The 18196-nt window shown below is 35.5% G+C and overlaps 1 protein-coding gene across 7 annotated transcripts in view; it reads left to right on the top strand.

Annotated features, from left to right (window-relative positions):
* Window positions 1-18196, top strand: part of NEXN (nexilin F-actin binding protein) — a 52080-nt gene that overhangs the window by 23959 nt on the left and 9925 nt on the right. For 5 of the 7 annotated variants that reach the window (XM_018045658.1, XM_018045660.1, XM_018045661.1 and 2 more), the window contains 5 exons: window positions 5110-5151; window positions 6314-6511; window positions 6604-6780; window positions 8476-8664; window positions 15480-15677. In XM_018045658.1, the coding sequence (XP_017901147.1) occupies window positions 5110-5151; window positions 6314-6511; window positions 6604-6780; window positions 8476-8664; window positions 15480-15677 (804 nt within the window). The remainder of the gene's footprint in view (window positions 1-5109; window positions 5152-6313; window positions 6512-6603; window positions 6781-8475; window positions 8665-15479; window positions 15678-18196) is intronic. The other 2 variants (XM_018045659.1, XM_018045662.1) reach the window with 1 other exon arrangement.

The raw sequence follows: 18196 nt of genomic DNA on the forward strand, positions 1-18196 counted from the left end.
ACATTATTACTATGATTTTATAGAATCTCTTAATGAACTTAAAATTCCCATGTATTTTCTGCTCAAAAGATGAGAACTAAGAGGCTGGTAAAGATTTTAAAATACTCAAGAATCTGATCTAAGTTCCAGAAAAAGTTAATCTCTCAAAATGACTAATGATTGTAATGATGTAGAAACTTGAAATTCTAATAGTCAAAATGAACATTTTATTAAGTAAGGAACTGATCAGTTCACAAAAATTTCTCTAATATATTGATATTTGTTTTATATTATAAATGATCTGTAGTCATAGAGTTGAAAAAAACACCAGAAGACTGTTATATTTCTTATGTGCTTTAACCTTGTCTACATTGTACGATCAAAAGAGATGATTAATATACTGATTTTAGTGAAACTAAACTAGTACAATAATGGTGTTTATCTCTCAGAGTTTTATTAAGATTATATGAGTTAATAAATGGAAGCATTTAGGACAGTGCCTGGTATAAAGTAAGTGGGCTATAAATGAATATTTCATCTAAATAGTAGTACATATAAATAAAATATCATGAAACCATTTTAGTTTTCCCTTCTCTTATCAACATTTTAACAATTATCCTAACATAATGTTCGCAGTATATTGTCTCTTTCATAACCATTTTTATTGTGAGGTTGTACTTGGCTCCTTTTTGCCTTTGCTTTAAGTGTCTATGCTTCTTTCAGTTCCTACAACTTTTCTGAAAAAAAGTAACAGGGACTTCCCTGGCAGTCCAGTGATTAGGACTCAGTACTTTCTCTGCTGGGAGTCCAGGTTCAATCCTTGGTCAAGGAACTAAGATCCTACAAGCTGTACAGCATGGCCAAACAAACAAATAAAAATCCCCAAAACAAACAGAAAAATGACAAAGAAGGCAAAGCATATGCCATATTTGCATGTCAAGGAAATTTATTTTCTCTGACTTTGCGGATAACCACTTTTATGGCCCAAGTAGCCATTTGTATGGTGGCAAATAATGATATATGCCAGATGAAATTATAGAAAAGAATTGGGATTTTCTATGTTTTATCACTTTGTATCTCTTTGTGTAAAAAGAGAATGGTATACTTTACCTCTGCCACCTCCAGTCATCAAAGATTAGGATTCATTTTGAAATGAAATTTCAAAAGGGAGCACAATTATTTAAAAATGAACATTTTAGGTTATATGTTATAAATATAAAACATATCACTATATGTAATTATATTTATAATACAAATTGTAAAAGAAGGTAATAAAATTATAGTAAAATATATAATTAAAATATATGGTGCTTGGCAGGAAATAATGAGTATACACGTGGGGTTAGTCTACTTCTTTTAAATCTTGTGTTCTTTTCCAAGAAGCATTGATTACACACTAGACTTTGAGACCCACTACAACCCCATGAACTGAATATGCAGGCAGTGGTTTCACAAAGAACTATGTATGTGTTGAAGATGTGAATTTGAATCTGATGAAGACATAGGGTACTCAGAAAGAAATGGAAAAAGCTAATCATGATAAAGAACCATTTTAGTAATCATAGATACTGTATGGCAAGAGAATCTTGGTTAATAAAAATTTTAGCCTATTATTTGAGAATATGTAGGTAGAGCAATATAAACTATTAATAGTAATTTCATTTTGTAAATATGGGAAATCTAATTTTAAAACCTAATTAAGTACATTTTCCACTCAAATCTAATAAAATTTAATCTATCTTTGAATATAAGAAGTAAAGCATGATATAGGTAGTTAAGAAGAGTCTTAATGAAAAATCATCTTGTACAAGTCCTTTACTATGGATAGGATTTTTGAGTCAGACGAGTAGCTGAGTAATGTTTGAAATAATTACCAGTTCTGAGATTCTAGATTATTTTTGTTGTTCAGTCATGTCCAGCTCCTTGCAACCCCATGGACTGCAGCACACCAGGCTTCCCTGTCCTTCATCATCTCCTGGAGCTTGCTCAAACTCATGTCCATTGAGTTGGTGATGCCATCCAACTATCTCATCCTCTGCCGTCCCCTTCTTATTATGATGGATTAAAAATAGAAATATTTTGTATATAGCATGTTGGAATCAAACACCAATAAAATTTGGGGGAGATCTTAATTTGGTATAGTCTAGTTATCTTCTAGGGTATTTTGATGGACAAGGTTAACATCTATGAAAGTAGAAAAAGAGATGTTATTGGTGGGAGACTAAGCTGTTAAAGAGAAAAGGGAGCAAGGAAATTGATTTGGGAAGGGGCAAAAGGAGTTTTTTTCCCCATGAATCAAAAGAAAGAGTTGGGAAGCAACTCTTCCATGGTAGCTTCTGAAAACTAGCACTATAATCAAACTGAATGTTTCAGTTCTCTGTGAATATACTGAGACCATGAATGCTTAGGCAAATTCATCTTTTTCCTTGTTTGTTGAAACCCAATGAAAAAAAAATTCTATCTTTTGTTGTTTTGATAATGGTTTAAAATGAGCAAAGAAGAAAGCAAAAACAAACAAACAAACAAAAAACCAAACAAAGGAAAACTCCTCCAAATATATTGGGTTGGCCAAAAAGTTCCTTCAGTTTCAAAGTATAAAGAAAAGACACATTTCTCATTTTCACCAAGAACTTTATTGAACAACCTATTCACTATTTCATTCCACTACATTTCTCAGGCAACTTCATAATTCCATCTTCCCAAAACTTTATATCTTTTTGATCAAACAACTATTGCAGGTACCTTTTACAGTCTTTCAGGGAACTGAAGTTTTTTCCATTAAGATAACTTTTTAAAAACCAAAATAAATGGAAATCTGAAGGTGCAACAGCTGGTGAATATGGTGGATGAATCAGAACTTCCTAGCCAAGCTGTAACAGTTTTTGCCTGGTCATCAAAAAAACATGGAGTCTTGTGTTATCTTGACGGAAGATTATGCATTTTCTGTTGATTAATTCCAGATGGTTTTCATGGAGTGCTACTTTCAGTTGGTTTAATTGGGAGCAGTACTTGTTGGAATTAATTGTTTGGTTTTCCAGAAGGAGCTTATGATAGAGGACTCTCTTCCAGTCCCACAATATATACAACATCACCTTCTTTGGAAGGAAGCCTGGCCTTTGGTGTGGTTGGTGGTGGTTCATTTTGCTTGCCCCATGAATCTCTTCCATTCCACATTATTGTACAGTATCCATTTTTCTTTGCTTGTCAAAATCTGTTTTTAAAATGGAACATTTTCATTATGTTTAAGTAGAGAATCACATTCGGAAATATAATCAAGAAAATTTTGTTGTTGTTTATGTGGAACCCAAACATCAAAGCAGTTAACATAACCAAGCTGGTATAAATTATTTTCAGTGCTTGATTTGGATATTTTGAATATGTCAAATATCTCACTCGTGGTATAAGATTGATTGTTCTCAGTTAATGTCTTGATTTGATCACTATCAACTTTAACTGGTCTACCTAATCATGGAGTATCATCCAGCAAGAAATCTCCAGCACAAAACTTTGACAACCACTTTTGACACGTTCCATCAGTCAGCACCTTCTCCATGCACTGCACAAGACTTTTGTGCATTTCAGTTGTGTTTTTACCTTTCTCAAAATAATAAAGCATTTTTTTATTCCACCTTCAATATTAAAATGGCTGCATGAAATTCACCAATTTTGGTAAGTTTTTTTAAGTGCACACAGATATGACAACTGTCACAATACAATCTAACAGAATTGTTTCAAATGAAGTTAAAGGCAACTAAATGCTACTAGAGCCAGCTTACAGAAAAACCCAAATGAATTTTTTGGCCAACACAATAGTTTATTATCTATTGCAAGCTAATAAAAATCTGAAAAGGTGGTAGCACCAAGAAAAAGAAATCTGGGGTTAAAAAATTTAAATTTTTTTCCCCTATGCTCTCAATTTCTCACTTCTCACCATACCTCCTAGAACTTTTTATTGAGATTAACACAAATTGTAGAGTAATTATTATCACTCTTTTGAAGGGAAATAATTTTATAATTATTTTATTATAGATCTACTAAAATTTTTCATAGTATCATTTATCATTCAATAAAAGTTTCATCATTTACACAGCAAATCAGTATAATAGATAATTCCATAACAAAGCAAATTATTCTGAACAAAACTATTTAAAATAAATTATTAAAATATACAATAGATTTATTTTTAAAAAACAATTTGTTCAGAATAATTTATTTTTCAAGAAATTTGATATCTAATAAAATGAGTAATTTCTCCCTTGACAGAGACTGTAGAAAAGAGGGATGATGAGAGAACAGGGATTAAACCAGCCTAGTATGAGCAAGGTACAGCTGAATTCCCTTAGCCTGAGTGAGGAACAGACTACTTCCAGATTCTTTCACTGGTGTTAGAAATCAAATTAAAACAATAAACAGTTTGAATTTTTACTTTCTAAGTTTTTCATTTTCCCATTGTTTATGTTTCTTTTTTCTGAGACTTCAAACACTGTGCTATTTAAATCATGTTTCTGTCATTTCTCACTCTGTTATGTACATTAGCCTGCTAACCTTATTGGCCAAATGGAGCTCCCTTCTTTGGAATGAGGGCCTTTCCTATATAGATCTGGTCAAAATATACAATAAACAGTTATGATTGTTTTTCCTCCTAAACTAGACATGTGAAAGCCTATACCTTTCACTGCACTTTATTATTGTGTCAGTTATATTTTGGCCATATTATAAAATATAGTTATGATGGTTGCTAATGGTAGGTTTTCCTTTCATTGTGTCAGAGAATGGAGAAATGCTTCTGTACTTCAGTTTAAATTGCTTGTTTATTTAATAACTGTTGGTTGTAAGCTCACAGCCATGTTGTAAGAACTTGGTCCGTTATTCAAATTCCAGAATTAAAAGGTAGGCTTTATTTTAATTTTTTCTTAATATACTGTTCCCAAGATATTGATATCAAAATGCAAAAAATAATAGAAGGTAAAGGACATAATTGGCTAACTTGGAGCTACACAAAAATACTTCCAAAATTCTAAATTTTGAAAATTTACCATAAATCACAACTAAATTACTTTTCAGTTATATGTTTAAAGCAAAACGCAGAAATCTGATGTAATGTAATGATATGAAATTCTTATTCAATAGATTGAGGACATAAACAATACGGAAACTGAATCAGCACCAGAGGTAAATGGACATTTCCTTTAATGAAACATTCACCTAAAATTATCTGGTTCACAAATAATCTTTCAATTAAAAAATTAAAAGAGTTTTATTATGAATATAGCAACAAGAAAAAGGACAAAAATATTTTGCAAAGCAATGTCATACTTTTGCACTTTCAAACACTATAGCTTAGTGTTTTTGGAGAAAAGTATGTTTTTGCTCTCATGGTTCAAGTGGAGGCACAAGTCTGAGTTTGAAATACTCTGCCAAGACTATATATTTCTTGAACTGTTACTAATAGTTGAGACTGTTGAAAGCTAATGTTGAAAAACGCAGTTTTCTTTTCATCATTTGTCTTCTTTCCTCAGAGTTCCTGAAAGTTTGTTTTGGTTATTACATACTAGCAGAGAGTACAGTATCTATTACCATGAAGGAATGTTCAACAACCACAACAGTTTTAGATCTCTTCTAATCTAACATACAAAGTTATAGATCAATCAATTTGATCGTGTGCCTAGAAGTACAGACAAATAAATTGGAAGCAGTTTTACTTCAGGGGCATGTGTTACAAATTATAATTCACTTAGTTTTTGAAAAAAGTTTGGAGGCAGTAATAGATGATGTAAAAGAACTAATTAAAATGAATTTCAAATGTGAATAGGACCAAATGCCAAAGTTTTGTCTATAATATAAATGTTTTCTGGATCACTTGGAAATACTGGTTTTTTTTTCCTCGCTAAATGTTGGTTTTATTAAGTATTTAAAAACTTACATGGAGAGAAAAGCCAAATGCAGAAAGCTTTCTTGTGTGTTTACACTGAATCTATCCACCATCAAATTGATTGAGAGTGTGCTCACATGCATATTACCTTTTGCGGGATGAGTGCATGATAGCGAAATTCAGATAATGTCACATGGTTTTATCTGAACACTGTATTAACACCATCTTCTAGGAAAAAGGATGCTTCTTGAACCTTGTCAGCAATGGATTTCAGTAAGATTAATTCATAATGTACAATGAATTCAGAGAAAGAGCTATTTAATAGAAATCTGTAAAAACTATTTTTATTCTTCATAGCATTGATAGCAATGTAATGAAATCCACCAATGATGTAAGTAATGTCCCATGGAATCTAAATTTTAATTTCAAAGAAATATGCTAATCACCTATTTTATAAATTAGGAAGGAGATGAGTCACTGCTTGTAACAGTGGTACCTGTCAAATCACACAAAACATCTGGAAAAATAAAAAAGAATTTTGAAGATATAGAAAAAGAACGAGAAGAGAAGGAAAGGGTCAAGTATGAAGAAGATAAAAGAATAAGATGTGAAGAGCAACGCCGATCTCTCAAGGAAGCAAAGTGTCTTTCATTGGTCATGGTAATTTTTTTTTAAGAACAAATAAAAAGTTAAGTTGAGTCAAATCATATCCTTTTATGATTAACGGGTAGGTTTTCATTATGTTTTCTTAGGATGATGAACCAGAAAGTGAGGCAAAAAAAGAATCACTTTCTTCTGGAAAACTGAAACTGACTTTTGAAGAATTGGAAAGACAAAGACAAGAAAACCGAAGGAAGCAAGCTGAGGAGGAAGCAAGAAAACGTTTAGAAGAAGAGAGGCGTGCTTTTGAAGAAGCAAGGCGGCAAATGGTAAAACAAACTGATGTATATGTAACATTTATATATGTGGATTATAATACATAATTATAAAATACATAATTATATATAATGTATATTGCAATATTATATAAATTATATGTATAATATTATAAAAATGTTATCTGTAAAGCATTCAATATTAAGGGAGGTAGCTGGATTTGGAAAGGTTCATTACTATAAATTTAAGGAGATCTTCTATGTAGAAGGGTCTGATTTTGAAACTGTATATATATTCCATATATAACATGCATCTATATTATGTTCTAGTTTTCATTTTGGGATATTTTATCTAATATTCTCCAAATTTTTATAAATTTGTTGCAAACATACAAAATATTTATTCAGCAGAATAATTATTCAGCTCTTTGTTAGTTCAGCCTGCAGTGTGTTTAATAGCATGGTGCAGCACACTTTCAAGTCTAATCATAAGTATACACTTAGTGTCAATGTGTGTATACACACACACACACACACACAGAGTGAACATATACGTGTGTATAAATGTATACAATCTAAGTGGTTAAGAACATGGACTTTGGAGCTGGACTGCCTGGATTCATATATCTAACATTTATTAAATATGTATCCATGGACAAGTTATTTAACCTCTCTATATCTTTCCTCATTTGTAAAATGGTGAAAATAATTGGGCCTACTTCTTAAATCATTAAATGAGTTAACACAGAAAGCAATTAGCATCTAGCATATAAGAAGTGCATTATTTTTTATTTATTTTTATTTTCTAATTTTTATTTTTTTGACCATGAAGTGGAGCTTGCAGGATCCTAGTTCCTTGACCAGGATTGAACCTGTGCACCACGCAATGGAAGTGTAGAATCCTAACCACTGGACCACCAGGGAACTCCCAATAGCACTTTAAAATCATTAACTGCTATTATAGTAACAGATTTACCAACAAAAAATAAAACTGAAATAAGAAAACACTGATTCCAAATCTCATTGCAAGAACCGAAGAATGGAACATATATAATTTTTTAAGCTTTCAGACTTTCTTGATCAACTTTAAATAATGATGTTCTAAGGACTATACCTCCAAAATTTTAATTTTCTAGATATTTTGTTCGAAAATGTTGTTACTTTTGGGCAGTTATAGTTGGATATCTACACATTTTAGATATCACTGGTGGTCAATGTAGTGAAAAGACATAGTAATATCATTAATTAATTAAATCATAAATTTAAATGAGCATCTAATTAATTTGTATTATCGGTTCAGTAGTTTTAATTATAAAATCATTAAATTTGAATTGTATATAAAATAGCTCCAGATATTTTACCCATTTAATTACCACAGTTCATAGTAAAAAAAAAAAATCCATGAAAATTAGAGAATGACTTTATTGTCTAAGAGACTGTGTGTGTATACTTGAACCTCAATGAAAGTGCATACACACACTTTTAAATAACCCCTAATTTTTCCAGCTTGGATTTTTTGAATCATATTAGATTCATATTTTTGAATATTAGATTATTCCAGAATTAGAATATTAATCTAATATAAATTAGAATAGTAGATGAAATATTAGATTCATATTTTTTGAATCATATAAAGGCAGGAGATTTTTGTCCCCTATGTGAGGTGACTGAATCTATGCCTTTTGATTGATAATTCATTCCTGTCTTTGATGAATCTCAGTTCTTAATAATGAGTTGTTTGTTGGTTAGGTAAATGAAGAGGAGGAAAACCAAGACACAGAAAACATTTTTAAAGGGTACCGCCCTGGTAAACTCAAGCTCAGTTTTGAAGAAATAGAAAGACAAAGGAGAGAAGATGAAAAAAGGAAAGCAGAAGAAGATGCCAGAAGAAGAATAGAGGAAGAAAAGAAGGCATTTGCTGAGGCAAGGAGAAGCATGGTAAGACAGAATGTGAATACAGGTGGCCATTGGGATTCAGCTTTTTAGAGTATGTTAGGGGAAAGCATTCAACTGTGGGGAATACCCTATTATTTCTGGAAGTTGTGCCAAAAGTAGGGACAGCATATAAGTTTTTAAAAGTCTCCTATGGCATAATACCATCAGTTAACGATGTTTGCTTCAGTATCATGTTGAAAAGGTTAAATTGCTCTGCCTAGTATATATTATCTTCCTTCTCTGAGAAGGTGTGTTTTCTAGAACTAAGTATCTAAGCTAGGAGGGAGGGGGGTTCCTACCCCCACCTTCCCTTCCATTCTCTCCATTCTCTTCTCCCTAGCCGGATTTCCCCCTTCCCTTCCTCACTCCTTCTTTCCTTCCCTCGTTTCTTTCCAAGTTCCATCCCATCAGGATACATTAAATGACCAAAGCCATTTAATCACAATTATTTAACTCTCCAAAATGCTTATCATCACTCTGGATATTGCTACCCAACTTAACTCTGCTATAAAATTATACTTCTTATACCATTTTAATGTTTGTAAATATACAATTATCTGACAAACTCTATTTTTAAGTACATTGACATGTGAATGCTGCACAACCTTCTTGAAACATTTTCATTTGCTTTAGTCATATCATGACCTGGTTTTCTTCCTATGTCTGGGTGAGCTTCAGACACATATTCCAAGTGTTTTTTGGCCTCATTCCAATCCCAAAGAAAGGCAATGCCAAAGAATGCTCAAACTACCGCACAATTGCACTCATCTCACACGCTAGCAGAGAAGGCAATGGCACCCCAATCCAGTACTCTTGCCTGGAAAATCCCATGGACGGAGGAGCCTGGTAGGCTGCAGTCCATGGGGTCGCTAAGAGTCGGACACGACTGAATGACTTCACTTTTACTTTTCACTTTCATGCATTGGAGAAGGAAATGGCAACCCACTCGTGTTCTTGCCTGGAGAATCCCAGGGACAGGGGAGCCTGGTGGGCTGCCATCTATGGGGTCACACAGAGTCGGACACGACTGAAGCGACTTAGCCGCAGAAACAGCAGCACACGCTAGTAAAGTAATGCTCAAAATTATCTAAGCCAGGCTTCAGTGATACGTGAACTGTGAACTCCCAGATGTTCAAGCTGGTTTTAGAAAAGGCAGAGGAACCAGAGATCAAATTGCCAACATTTGCTGGATCATGGAAAAAGCAAGAGAGTTCCAGAAAAACATCATTATACACACAGATGCTTAAATCAGACCTGAGAACCTTAAGCAGTTCACCTCTCATTTGTGCCTCATATCCAATCACTCACTAAATCTCCTTTCCTGTATATCACTATTAAAATTCCCCCATTTCCCACTGTTGTTTAGTTGCTATGTATTGTATGACTCATTGAGACTCTGGACTGTAGCACACCAGCCTTCCCTACCCTTCACCATCTCCCAGAGTTTGCTTAGATTCATTTCCATTGAGTCAGTGATGCTATCTAACCATCTCATCCTCTGCCACCCTCTTCTCCTTTTGACTTCAATCTTTCCCAGCACTTCCTACTGTTACTACTATAATGCAGGTCGCTGTTACCCCTTGCCTCAGGCCAACTCCTAATTAATTTGCTTTGTTGCCTATAATCTATTCTTTCCTATAAAGCCAGGAAAGAAAGAAAGAAAGAAAGAAAGTGAAGTCACTCAGTTGTGTCCAACTCATTGCAACCCCTGGACTGTAGCCTGCCAGGATCCTCCATCCATGGGATTTTCCAGGCAAGAATACTGGAGTGGGTTGCCATTTCCTTCTCCAGGAGATCTTCCTGACCCAGGAATTGAACCCAGGTCTCCCACACTGCAGGCAGACTCTTTACCATCTGAGCCACCAGGGAAGCCCATAAAGCCAGGAGAATTCTCCTGATGAAACAATGGACAGAGGTTCATGACATTGCACAGGAGACAGGGATCAAGACCATCCCCAAGAAAAGGAAATGCAAAAAAGCAAAATGGCTGTCTGAGGAGGCCTTACAAATAGCTGTGAAAAGAAGAGAAGCAAAAAGCAAAGGAGAAAAGGAAAGATATACCCATCTGAATGCAGAGTTTCAAAGAATAGCGAGGAGGGATAAGAAAGCCTTCTTCAGTGATCAGTGCAAAGAAGTGGAGGAAAACAATAGAGTGGGAAAGACTAGAGATCGCTTCAAGAAAATTAGAGATACCAAGGAAACATTTCATGCAAAGATGGGCTCAATAAAGGACAGAAATGGTAGGGACCTAACAGAAGCAGAAGATATTAAGAAGAGGTGGCAAGAATACACAGAAGAACTGTACAAAAAAGATCTTCACGACCCAGATAATCATGATGATGTGATCACTCACCTAGAGCCAGACATCCTGGAATGTGAAGTCAAGTGGGCCTTAGGAAGCATTACTATGAACAAAGCTAGTGGAGGTGATGGAATTCCTGTTGAGCTATTTCAGATCCTAAAAGATGATGCTGTGAAAGTGCTGTACTCAATATGCCTGCAAATTTCTAAAACTCAGCAGTGGCCACAAGACTGGAAAAGGTCAGTTTTCATTCCAATCCCAAAGAAAGGCAATGCCAAAGAATGCTCAAACTATTGCACAGTTGCACTCATCTTCAGTTCAGTTCAGTTCAGTTTAGTTGCTCAGTCGTGTCCGACTCTTTGCAACCCCATGAATTGCAGCACGCCAGGCCTCCCTGTCCATCACCAACTCTGGGAGTTCACTCAGGGAGTACACTCATCTTACACACTAGTAAAATAATACTCAAAATTCTCCAAGCTAGGCTTCAACAGTACATGAACCGTGAACTTCCAGATGTTCAAGCTGGATTTAGAAAAGGCAGAGGAACCAGAGATCAAATTGCCAACATCTGCTGGATCATCAAAAGAGCAAGAGAATTTCAGCAAAACATCTATTCCTGTTTTATTGATTATGCCAAAGCCTTTGACTGTGTGGATGACAATAAACTGGAAAATTCTGAAAGAGATGGGCATACCAGACCACCTGATCTGCCTCTTGAGAAACCTATATGCAGGTCAGGAACCAACAGTTAGAACTGGACATGGAACAACAGACTGGTTCCAAATAGGAAAAGGAGTACGTCAAGGCTGTATGTTGTCACCCTGCTTATTTAACTTATATGCAGAGTATGTCATGTGAAATGCTAGCTGGATGAAGCACAAGCTGGAATCAAGATTGCCAGGAGAAATACCAATAACCCCAGATATGCAGATGACAACACCCCTATGGCAGGGAAGAAGAACTAAAGAGCCTCTTGATGAAAGTAAAGAGGAGAGTGAAAAAGTTGGCTTAAAACTCAACATTCTAAAAACTACGATCATGGCATCAAGTCCCATCACTTCATGGCAGATAGATGGGGAAACAGGGGAAACAGTGGCAGACTTTATTTTTGGGGGCTCCAAAATCACTGCAGATGATGACTGCAGCCATGAAATGAAAAGAAACTTACTCCTTGGCAGGAAACTTATGACCAACCTAGACAGCATATTAAAAACCAGAGATGTTACTTTGTCAGCAATGGTTTTTCCATTAGTCATGTATGGATGTGAAAGTTGGACTGTAAAGAAAGCTGAGCACCAAAGAATTGATGCTTTTGAACTGTGGTGTTGGAGAAGACTCTTGAGAGTCCCTTGGACTTCAAGGAGATCCACCCAGTCCATCCTAAAGCAAATCAGTCCTGAGTGTTCATTGGAAGGACTGATGTTGAAGCTGAAACTCCAGTACTTTGGCCACCTGATGAATAGAGCTGACTCATTTGAAAAGACCCTGTTGCTGCGAAAGATTGAAGGTGGAAGAAGATGGGACGACAGAGGATGAGATGGTTGGATGGCATCACTGACACAATGGACATGAGTTGGTGTGAATTCTGGGAGTTGGTGATGGATAGGAGGCCTGGCGTGCTGCATGTAGTCCATGGGGTCGAAAAGAATCGGACACGACTGAGCAACTGAACTGAACTGTTCTTTAAAAGAAAATGTGAATTTGATTATGTTACTACTTTGCTTAAAATTTTTCTACTTCCATTAAAGCAAAAATCCAAACACTACAATTTTAAAACAAATTTCTTTACAATCTTGCCCTAGTATTTTCTCGTTTCATTTGTTGATTCTTCGTTAATCTGCCATGTTTGTTCCAGACATACTAAATTTCTTTCCATTTCTTCACAATGCTATGCTCTGATCTCTGGAACTTCATAAATACTGTATGAAACACGTTATCCCTCTCCTTTCCCTGTGCTCTGCTCTCTCCTATTAATATATTCCATTTCCTCTGGAAGCCTTTCCTGATAGTACAAGTTCCAGAAAGGGTTCCTTTCATGTACTCTTAAAGCATTTTGTGTTCCCCCAGCGTAGCAGTAGTGCTGTATTCTTGTTGCTTGTGACTGCCTTCCTCACTCAGTGAGGCTGAGACCACACTGAGTACATGGCACGATGCATTCTAGTGTAACAAACTTCCTAAAATGCTTGTGGAATAAGTGATGTTAAAACTTTTATGTATATTATTAGGTAATCCTTGATTCACAAATGGTTTCTACACAGAAACCCTATAAACATTGTGAAAGCACCCCTACAAAATTGTGAAAGCACTTAATTTTTAGAGAACAAGCTGGTTCAGAAGCGCTAGCTGAGAAGTAGCTGTGAAGATTAAGAAATCTAGTCCTGGCCTGGGGCAGATTTTTAGGCCAAAACTCTCTTTTATCATGATGTACTAGTGAGAAAAGTGCAAAAAGTGCAGGGAAGGAAAATGTCATTAAACCAAAACTCTAGTTTCCTAGAGACATTTCTGTATTAGGAACGAGAAACTTTTTCCTTTGTTTATGTGGTTTTCTTATCTAGGACCAAGTATTGTCATTTCATTGTTGTTGTTCAGTTGCCCAAGTCGTGTCCGACTCTGCGACCCCGTGGACTGCAGCACGCCAGGTCTCCCTGTCCCATACCATCTCCAGGAGTTTGCCCAAGTTCATGTTCACTGCATCAGTGATGCCACCCAGCCATCTCATCCTCTGATACCCTCTTCTCCTTCTGCCCTCAATCTTTCCCAGCATCAGGGACTTTTCCAGTGAGTCATCTGTTTGGATCAGATGACCAAAATCCTGGAGCTTCAGCTTCAGCATCAGTCCATATTATAGCTCAAGTAGCTCATATATTATTAAAAAATTTGGGGGGTAATATGTAGATTGTAAAACTATGTAAGCATTGTTTCTGAGTTGAACTGGTTTTGTGGTAAAGCCTGTCATTTATAAAACTTGGAACAAATAAATAATTACCATTTGTTTTTTCTTATTCAAGTGTCTAGTTCAACCACAGGGACATAATTTAAATGAGAGGTTTATGTATGTACTTTCAGGGAATAGAATTAGGTAATTTCTTGTCATGCAAAGTGTATTGCAAGTCAGTGACTTAAAAGCAGAGTTTTTATTTGCAGTTTAGAGACTGCCGGAATACAATGATACTGTAATAATAAAACTGCTATTTGGAAGCTTACCGTGGTGTCAGGCACACTGCAGTGTTTCGAAACTTTATGTGATTCTCATGACAATTCAATGAAAGTTGTCGCAGATAAGGAAACTCAGATCTAAAGAGGCTATGTAACTTGTCCACAGTTGCAACTAAATTGCAACTAAATGGCAGTTAGACATGTAATTTATAAAATTACGAAAAGGTAGTTATTTATAATGTTGTTAGACTTCTAAAGTTTTGGATCTTATCTTTTCCATATAGTATTTGTATTGACTTTGGACAAGTTACTTTTTATTGCCTTAGTTTCCTCATCTATTAAATGGGGATATTAGTAACACCTACTTCATATGGTTACAGAGAAATAAGTCAATACATGTAAAGTGCTTAGGCAGTTGTAAGTATTAACTATTTATTTTTAATTAGCCTGACAGGAAATAAATCAGTATAATAAAATCACAGCATTAAGTGATTATTGCCTGATTATGAAGGGATTATAATGATAACTCATTCAGTTAAAACCATGATTTAACTGAAACACTCTATTTTAATTACCAGAATTGAGGTTCATTTTACTTTTTAAAAAATTTATTTATTTGACTGTGCCAAGAGCTAGTTAGGGCATGTGAGATCTTTGCTCTTTGTTGTAGCATGTGTGATTTTAGTTATGGCATGTGGGATCTAGTTCCCTGACCATGAATCAAACCTAGGTAGGCCCCCCACATTGGGAGCATGGAGTCCCAGCCACTGGACCACCAGGGAAGTCCAGAGGTTCATTTTTAATCCAATTAAAAAGTTTTCCCAATATTAGAACATCTTTTAAACTTTTTTAATGAAAATTTTTGTTGTTGCTAGAACATCTTAATGTCTAATTCAAATTGTGTGCTCAGTCTTTCAGTTGAGTCCGACTCTTTGTGATGCTGTGGACTGTAACCTGCCAGGCTCCTCTGTCCATGGGAGTCTCCAGGCAAGAATACTGGAGTGAGTTGCCATCTCCTCCAGGGGTCTTCCCCATCCAGGGGATTGAACCCTCATCTCTTGCATCTCCTGCACTGGCAGGTGGATTCTTTTACCACTGTGCCCCTGGGAAGCCCCTAATTCAAATTACTCATAGTAAAAGTCAGAGTATTTATTTGTATTCATTGGAATGGAGACTAGATGATCACCATTTTCTCTGTTACTACAAAATACTTTAGTCTTATGTTTTCTAATAATTTGTTTTATATTTTTAAAGAGAATTTTTGGTTTTTAGTTCAATGTGAAATCTTTCTATTCAAGAGATATTCCCTTTTTAGTATGTATAATTCTGGCAAAAGTGATAAAAGAATTATTTTAAATAGGTAGTAGATGATGACACCCCAGAGATATATAAAACAATCTCTCAAGAATCTCTTATACCGGGAAAACTGGAAATTAATTTTGAAGAATTATTAAAACAAAAAATGGAAGAAGAAAGACGACGAACAGAGGAGGAGCGGAAACATAAACTAGAGATGGAAAAACAGGAATTTGAACAACTGAGACAAGAAATGGGAGAGGTAAGATTTTAAGAAATATCCATTTATATCCCACAAATATTTATTAATCTAAGTATTTCACATACATTACCTTATAACAACTTTCTAAGTATTATTCACATAAAGGACACTCCTATGAGGCACTTGGATAAGTTTTAGCATAGTTGAGTGTACCTTTCCAGCCTGCTATAACTCTACTCCTGCTTGCTAGTTTGAAAAATATATAATTCCAAGTGACTGAGATGTTACATCAATACTTAAGTAAATATTTCTTCCTATATACCTCACAGTTGTGATTACACCATGATTGAGAACTGTTGTTCCAGAGTGCTTAATATACCCATCTATACTTATTTTCCTTGAAACAGAATTAAACTGATCATCAGAAAAACCTACAAGAGTGCCATGGATGCTAATAGGAACATCAGTTTGGCAAGTCTTTGAATCATTTTACAGGCATACTCCATTTCATTGTGCTTCACTTGATTGCACTTTACAGATACTGTGTTTTTTAACAAATTAAGTCTGTGGCAACCCTGCATGGAGCAAGTCAGTGGACCCATTTTTCCAACATTTGCTCACTTTGTGTCTCTGTATAACATTTTGGTACTTCTCGCAATATTTCAGACTTTTTCATTATTATTATATATGTTGTAGTGGTGTGTGATCAGTGACCTTTGTTGTTACTATTGTAATTGTTTGGGCCACCACAAACTGCACCCATATCAGATGATGAACTTAATCGATAAATGTATTATGTTCTGACTGTGCCACTTACTGGCTTCCCCTCTCCTTGGGCCTATTTCATTACACAAAAGTACTGAAAGTAGGCCAATTAATGGCCTCTAAGTATTCAAGTGAGAGTCTCATGACTTTCACTTTATGCTTGGTTGAGAAGTGACTTGTCTCACTTTAAAAGCTAGAAATGATTAAGCTTAGTGAGGAATGCATGTTGAAAGCTGAGATAGGCTGAAATCTAGACCTCTTGTGCCAAATGGTTAACCAAGATGTGAATGCAAAGGAAAAATTATTGCAGAAAATTAAAAGTGCTACTCCAGTGAATACAAGAATGATAGCAAAGTTGAACAGCCTTACTGTCATGGAGAAAGTTTTAGTGGTCTGGCTAAAAGGCCAAATGAACCACAACATTCCTTTAAGCCAAAGCCTAATCCAGGGCAAAGCCCTAACTCTCTTCAATTCTATGAAGAGTGACAGATGAAGAAACTGAAGAAAAGTCTGAAGCTAGTAGAGGTTGGTTCTTGAAGTTTAAGGAAAGAAACCATCTCCATAACATAACAAGTGCAAGGTGAATCAGCAAGTGCTGTTGTAGAGGCTGCAGCAAGTTATCCAGAAGATCAAAGATAATTAATGAAGGTGGCTACACTAAAAATTAGATTTTCAATATAGGCAAACAGGCTTATATTGGAAGAGGATGCCATCTAGGACTTCCTTAGCTAGAGAGGAGAAGTCATTGCCTGGCTTTGAAGCTTCAAAGGACAGGCTGACTCTCTTGTTAGGGGCTAAAATAGCTGGTGACTTTAAGTTGAAACCAGTACTCATTTACCATTCTGAAAATCCTAGGACTCTTAAGAATTATGCTAAATCTACTCTTCGTATGCCCTATAAATGGAACAATGAAGCCTAGATGATAGCACACCTGTTGACAACATTGTTTACTGAATATTAAGCCCGTTGTTAAGACCTACTGCTCAGAAAAAAAGATTCCTTTTAAAATATTATTGCTCATTGACAGTACACCTGGTCATGGAGATGTGTGATGATATTGTTGTTTTCATGCCTACTGGCACAACATCCATTCTGCAGCCCATAGGCCAAGCAGTAATTTCTACTTTCAAGTCTTATTATTGAAGAAATAAATTTTGTAAGGCTTCAGCTGCCATGATGATCTTTTCTTTTCTTTTTTATAGTTCTGTGTATTCTTGCCACCTCTTAATATCTTCTGCTTCTGTTATGTCCATAGCATTTCTGTCCTTTATTGTGCTCATCTTTGCATGAAATGTTCCTTGCTATCTCTAATTTTCTTGAAGCGATCTCTAGTCTTTCTCATTCTATTGTTTTCCTCTACTTCTTTGCATTGATTATTGAGGAAGGCTTTCTTACCTCTCCTTGCTATTCTTTGGAACTCTACATTCAAATAGGTGTGTCTTACCTTTTCTCCTTTGCCCTCTGTGTCTCTTCTTTTCTCAGTAAGGCCTTGTCAGACAACCAATTTGCCTTTCTGCATTTCGCTTTCTTGGGGATGGTCTTGATCCCTGCCTCCTGTACAGTGTCACAAACCTCCATCCATAGTTTTTCAGGCACTCTATCAGATCTAATCCCTTGAATCAATTTGTTACTTCCACTGTATAATCGTAAGGGATTTGATTTAGGTCATATCTGAATGGTCTAATGGTTTTCCCTACTTTCTTCAGTTTAAGTCTGAATTTGGCAATAGGGAGTTCATGTTCTGAGCCACAGTCAGATCCCAGTCTTGTTTTTGCTGACTGTATAGAGCTTCTCCATCTTTGGCTGCAAAGAAC

The sequence above is a fragment of the Capra hircus genome, chromosome 3, assembly GCF_001704415.2.
Source record: "Capra hircus breed San Clemente chromosome 3, ASM170441v1, whole genome shotgun sequence".
In the NCBI taxonomy this organism is placed as follows: Eukaryota; Metazoa; Chordata; class Mammalia; order Artiodactyla; family Bovidae; genus Capra; species Capra hircus.